This window comes from Dacryopinax primogenitus (genome assembly GCF_000292625.1).
Source record: "Dacryopinax primogenitus strain DJM-731 SS1 chromosome Unknown DACRYscaffold_7, whole genome shotgun sequence".
Classification (NCBI taxonomy): Eukaryota; Fungi; Basidiomycota; class Dacrymycetes; order Dacrymycetales; family Dacrymycetaceae; genus Dacryopinax; species Dacryopinax primogenitus.
In genome coordinates, this window is record NW_024467204.1 from 604,302 (window position 1) to 610,238 (window position 5,937).

Below are 5,937 nucleotides of genomic sequence, written 5' to 3' on the forward strand. Positions count from 1 at the left end.
TCAGACTTTGATCAGGAAAACGTTAGCCAATTTCTGGGCCAGAGGGGCTGCGATCCAATGCTGGCATAACCAAGCATCCGTAGATCTCCTTTTCATCACGTATCAGGGATCGAATGCGCCCAAGGCGTTGTTTGATCGGCGCAATCTTTCCGCCGTCCACGTGCAAGTGAAGCTCAAAGATAGGCCGGACCCGAATGCCCTGAGGGGGCTCGAACCTGTTGGTCTCGCTGAGCATCTTGCGGAAACAGAAATGCCTTACTTGGTTATCCTCATGGAACTGGGGACGAACGTTGCATTCGATAACGACTCGGAGCGGTATGTTGACATTCAAAAGCCTCTGTCAATCACGCAGCGCGGACTAGGTCATCCACCTGTTGCGTCGTCAACAAGAAGCAATGACTCGTCCAAAGACATCCGTAAGCGTCGTTGGTCGATCAATGTCCGTGGTCACGCTTCCTCGGCGTATCCGATACTCGACAAGCTGAAGATCTCGTCCCATTTCACCCGGCTGTTGCACCTGCGCACGCTGGGTCCGCAGACTGAGCTGGAGGAACAAATGTGGCCTGGCACCCGTCTTTCCGGCATGCCGGTCAGTTGGATGGTTGACTCTGGTGTGATTGTCCCACAGGGAGGTGTGAATGAGGACGTTGAGATGACGGGATGATGATTTCCATCAGTTAAGCCCAATGTACAGTACCTTCTTCTGTGGTTATAATAAGACACATGTGTAATGGTTCTGTGCGTCTAACTGAATACGAAGCGTGCGGATTTCCCAACTGGACAATTTGTCTCCCCATGACAGGAAGTCTGCTGCAGGAGGGACGTAGTATAACGCCAACTGGTTGAACCGGGGTATCGCGCGAGATACAGACGCAGATGTGAGAAACAGGTGAGCTTCTTTAATGACATACCTTTTCTCAGACCAGAAAGTGAAAGCATAGTTAGTGGTCTACTTCTCGGGAGATGTCTGTCGGAGAGCCGCCTCCTCATGGAAAGAACTCAGTTCTTATATATTCGTCATGATACAGGGCAAATAAACTTCAAGCCTGATATAGTACATGGAATCGACCAGCTGGTTACGTACAACACCCACGCCTGCCAGTCATCTCCTCTCTCCCTTTCCCCTTCTCACAACGGCCCCCACAACCCCTCTTCTTCGCCTCTCTGGCCTCTCTACGTGCGCGACACCTCTCTTCACAAGCGGCATGCTTGGCCTCGCATGCCGCACGACGGGCAGCGTGATGCTGTTTCAAACGGTCGAAGAAGCGAGTTGGAGTGTTTTCCGCAACCTGTGGAACGGGCTGGCGGGGAACAGCAGATCTAGTAGGGATCAGCATTACTCCAAAGGATGAGTTCAGTTTGGATCACTTACTCAGCCGGATCCTCAGACGGGATCTGCAACTTCTGCTTCTCGTCCCCATTGAACTGCGGTTCCGCACGCAAGACCACCGTCGTCTCCTCGTTCCCGAGCGGCTTCTCCTGCACAGTCGGCAGGTCTCCGGTTCGCGGGAGGGACTCGTACGCCGGCGGCTCGGTGCGCTGGGAGAAGGAGCGTGCGAGGGTATCGGGGGTAGAGGTAGGGTTGACGATCATCTTCCTTTCTACTGGGAGTGGGTTTGGACTTGGACAGTGAGTTGGACAGTGAGATGTCTCCGGTGGTTGGTGTCCATCGCTGGAAGGAACAGTTGGGTTATATATCCTGCTCACCGCCTACTAAGTAGGAGGTATTTGCCGACCTTTGACGTCGAAGTACGCGTCCCTCCAAGCACACCCCGTTCCGCAGCTCACCATCTGACCGACGCCTAATCCACCCAACCTGTGTCAAATTGGGTTACTCTCCGGACTCCATAAGTCCACAATCCTCGGGAATGCGCTTCAGAGCAGTTGCGATTTCTCACGCTTCGCTAGGCTGTGCCTTAGTTTGATAAGCCTTCCAGTGCGGAGATGAACTCGGGGCTATGGGACGTGCTGCGGAGGTACGGGAATAGGCTGGTGATTGCTGCGGTGTGCTGGAACTGTGCAGTTGGAGCGTCGCCGATATCAGTACTTTGGACTTGAAGTAACTTGAAGCAAGAGAGACGGAGATTCCATGTCCGAACGCAGTGAACGTGGCCAATGTCCAGAGATTTGTCTGGTGCGGCGGTGCAGAAGACAGCTATTCTAATTACGCCCGTGTAGTTCAAAGAAGCACGTCTCTGTTATCAACCAATAATGTTCAGGAAATACTATGATTCATTGCTGGATTATCTTCTTGATGAAGTTGTTGACCGAGGAGATAGTGAGCCAAGCACTAAGGACGGCAGACGTGGGTATCTGCGGTTATTAAGAAGGATCATTACTATCATTTTTCTGTGCCATCTCGACTCTTCACGTATTTGTTATACATTATTACCCCGCATAATTAATGTAACAACATAGATGCCTTTGAAATTTCCCTCCAAATGTATATATCGGATGAATGTTGAAGCGTGAGTCACAAGTTAAATTCGCACATGACAATCAGTAATATTCGTCGACGATGAGCGTATAATACACAGAGGAAATTTCGAATTCTTCTGTTACAGTCGCTTGACTTTCTCAACCAACCTCTGTTAACGTTCACCATCATCTCCTCGACCCCGTATATAAGATTCCTTTGTACCGTTTGTACTATTCCATTGTACACGTATCATTCACCTCCACCAGCACAATGTCCGAGGTCGACATCCCCACGACAAACGGCGACGCACCACAACCCGAGGTGAATGGCAAGCCCACGCATCCCGAGTTCGCAGCAGCAGACGCAGCAGCCAGCGCTCTCAACACGGGCAAGGTAGGTTTACCCCCTACCATCACCACCCCCTAACCAACCTTGATTCCAGACGATCACCCTCTATGGCGGCCGAACCTCCCCTTCCCCGATCCACATCATCATCGTCGGTTGCGGTCTTGGGGGGTTAGCAGCAGCATTTGCGCTCCAGAAAGCGGGGCATAGATGTACGATACTCGAGCAAGCACCGGCGATAGGCGAGGTTGGGGCTGGGATCCAAGTGACGCCGAATGTCAGTCGGATCCTGCTGAGCTGGGGCTTGGGACCGCAGTTGGAGAGGACGGCTGTCATCCCTGGGGCGATCGTATTCCGCAGATGTGCGTCTCTTTCTGATTGACTGGAGATGGTGCTGATGGTGTGCAGGGACGACAGGGGAGCGGGTACGCGCCATCCTCTGGAGCACGTACAAGGTTTTACTGTACTATCTATGTAGGTTGGATACACGAGCTGGGCGGATATCACGAAGACGCACGGAGCGCCTTACTGTCATGTCCACGTAAGTCCTCTTTCTCCCTTCCAGTATGTCCTCACATCCCCCAGCGCGCCGACTTCCACAAGATGCTCTACGACCTCGCCCTGGGTGCGGGAGTCACCATCCGCCTCGGGAGTCTAGTGACGTCCATCGACCCCGACACGCCTAGTGTCACCCTCCGGTCTGGCGAAGTTCTGCCATGCGACCTGCTCGTCGGCGCAGACGGGGTGAAGAGCGGGATCAGGCAAGTGATCGTCGGTTCACCGGACGCGCCCGTGCCTACCGGTGACGCCGCTTATCGCGCAACGATCCCGACGTCTCTGATGTTGTCTGACCCCGAGCTGGCGGGATTCGTCCAAACCCCGGAGATGACGGCGTGGATGGGCCCTGGGAGACATATTATGGGTTACTGTATTCGGGGTAAGAAGGAGTATAATCTCGTCCTCCTCCATCCGGATGACGGAAGCGTGGAAAGCTGGACTGCAGAAGGGAGCGCGGATAAGATGCGGGCAGACTTTGAGGGGTGGGAACCGAGGTGAGTACTTGCACTTTTCTGCATACCATTCAGGAGACTTAAAGGGAACAGGATCCAGAAATTGCTTGCGTTTGTCCCTTCGACTCTCAAGTGGAAACTTATGGACCGCGGCCCGCTGGAGACGTGGATCCACAAGAGCGGCAAGGTAGTGCTCTTGGGTGACTCGTGTCATCCTATGCTTGTGCGTTCTTCTGAAGCCAAGAACATCCTGGTCCTGATACTGCCTCATAGCCATACCGCGCACAAGGCGCTGCCATGGCTGTCGAAGACGCCGCCGTCCTAGGCAGTCTCTTCACCCACCTCTCCTCCCCCTCCCAGATCCCATTCTTTCTCCAAGCCTACGAGCAGCTCCGGCACGCGCGGTGCACCGACACCCAAGCACAAGCACGTTTAAACCAGAAGATCTTCCACCTCCCCGACGGTGAGGCGCAGGAGACGAGAGACGCGGATATGTGCCGGGCTATGGAGGCGGAGCTGAGTGGGGAAGCGCTGGAGGCTGAAGGGAGTCAGAATCAGTGGGCGGATAGGAAGAAGAGCAGGGTGCAGTTTGGGTATGATGCTGAGGGGGAGGCGGAGAGGTGGTGGAACGAGGAAGGGAAGCAGGACCTTCAGAGGTTGCAAGAGCTGAAGCTGAAGGAGCTAGAGAATGTGCAGGAGGAACAGGCGCAGCCGCACGAGAAAGCTGAAGGGATTGAGATGGAGACGGTGGTGAACGAGCCGGAGAAAGAGCACGAACAGGAAAGAACACATGAACCGGAACGAGAGATTGAACAGGCGCAGGAACAAGTGTAAGTGGAAAAACTGGTGGTGCAGGAGCAGCCTGTGGGCGAACTCTAAAGTACAAAGGAAGGATCTGTATAACAGTGTATTTTCTTCAACAGGGAAGGTCGCTGGGTTATGTTCGCGAAAACAATATTCAATTCTCCACAACAAGCGTTTGTTTCAGCTCAACTATAATTCTCACCGTTGTCGTCGAAACTCCTGACATGGTGTCCCCCCTCAAATTGAAGCCTAAGCTGTCACAAAAAGCTCTTTCCATCGCCCATCACTTCCCTCTCCACAAACCTCTCACATCTTTCGTCATCCCGAAGTTTGTCCCTGCTTGCCCCTCCAACATCACCGATTTGATTCAGACACTCCAGGGTTGTAAGGGTTCCTTACATGACCCCACACTTACCTTCTTAGGTAACACCACCTCTGGAGGCAATCATGATTGTCCCTAGGACTTACATGTAGTGGGTGCCTGTAGACCACCCTTGTTTTCTCTCTGTCCTCTACTATGCACTGATTGTATTACTACTAGTTAGTAATAGTGTATACTGAGGGCATAAGGGCATAGTAAGCCCTTTCACTTTTTTACACTACTCCAACAAGTGGAGTATATTAGAGAATAGAGCAAGAAATGCACTGTGGAAGTGTGCTGCACATCCTAATTTTGAAGCTGGATTCAACATTCAAATGACACTTCAAATGAGGTTCAGAAGGACTATGACAAGATAGTAGAGGGAAACAGACCCTATTGTCAGGGCACCCAGCTCATTGCTTGGTCAAGAGACATGACTAAGCCTTTATGACATGGAAGTAGCTGGTATACCTTGGCATGTGCTGGAACCTGCTGGAAGGATTGGATGGTCAGGTGACCTGCTGTGCATGGCTGTGCATGACCTCATATGACCTCATCCTTGGTCATATCACCTGATCACCTGACTAGGCTGAGTAAGCAAGATGTTCTAGCAGGTTCCACCACAGAGGTATAAATATAAGGCCTACTCTGCCTGGGACTGTCTCTTCAGACTTGGTCTCTTAGGATCATCCACAGATACCTATACTGTAGATAGGTCTTAGTCATCAGGTCTACTCCACTTCCTTGTTGCCTGCTTAGACTCTTGGCACTCTTAGGTGAGCAGACTCAGTCAGCCTGTGTTGCCCTAACAGAAGACCAAGTCTCCATGTGACAACCTCTGCTTCACCACTCCACCTCTACTCTTACCTGCCTTTACTCTTACCACACACACCCAACACCTGCCTTATTCCATATCCACCATTATGGAACAAGCAGAAGAATTCCCTGATCCCATTTCTATTCTTCAAGCACAGGTCCTAGAGCTGACTCAGCAGCTC

General features: G+C 52.2%; 3 protein-coding genes across 3 annotated transcripts; 2 read left to right on the plus strand and 1 right to left on the minus strand.

Moving 5' to 3' along the window:
• Window positions 1-250: 250 nt before the first annotated feature.
• Window positions 251-664, plus strand: DACRYDRAFT_106776 (uncharacterized protein; the record flags this gene model as incomplete). The annotated part of the gene is made up of 1 exon (XM_040768333.1): window positions 251-664. One exon carries the CDS (start codon window positions 251-253, stop codon window positions 662-664), a length of 414 nt encoding a protein of 137 aa, XP_040629608.1.
• Window positions 665-1,027: 363 nt separating this feature from the next.
• Window positions 1,028-2,098, minus strand: DACRYDRAFT_21710 (uncharacterized protein). The gene is made up of 2 exons (XM_040772513.1): window positions 1,373-2,098; window positions 1,028-1,320 (listed from the first exon to the last, which is right to left on the minus strand). Exons 1-2 carry the CDS (start codon window positions 1,591-1,593, stop codon window positions 1,077-1,079), a joined length of 465 nt encoding a protein of 154 aa, XP_040629609.1. The 5' UTR covers window positions 1,594-2,098; the 3' UTR covers window positions 1,028-1,076.
• An 829-nt stretch (window positions 2,099-2,927) lies between these two features.
• On the plus strand, window positions 2,928-4,608 carry DACRYDRAFT_50706 (FAD/NADP-binding domain-containing protein; the record flags this gene model as incomplete). Its single annotated transcript, XM_040775004.1, has 6 exons — window positions 2,928-3,126; window positions 3,173-3,189; window positions 3,243-3,305; window positions 3,350-3,816; window positions 3,868-3,997; window positions 4,048-4,608. Coding segments are annotated over 6 exons (1,437 nt in total), but the record flags the coding sequence as incomplete, so codon positions are not given.
• Window positions 4,609-5,937: the final 1,329 nt, after the last annotated feature.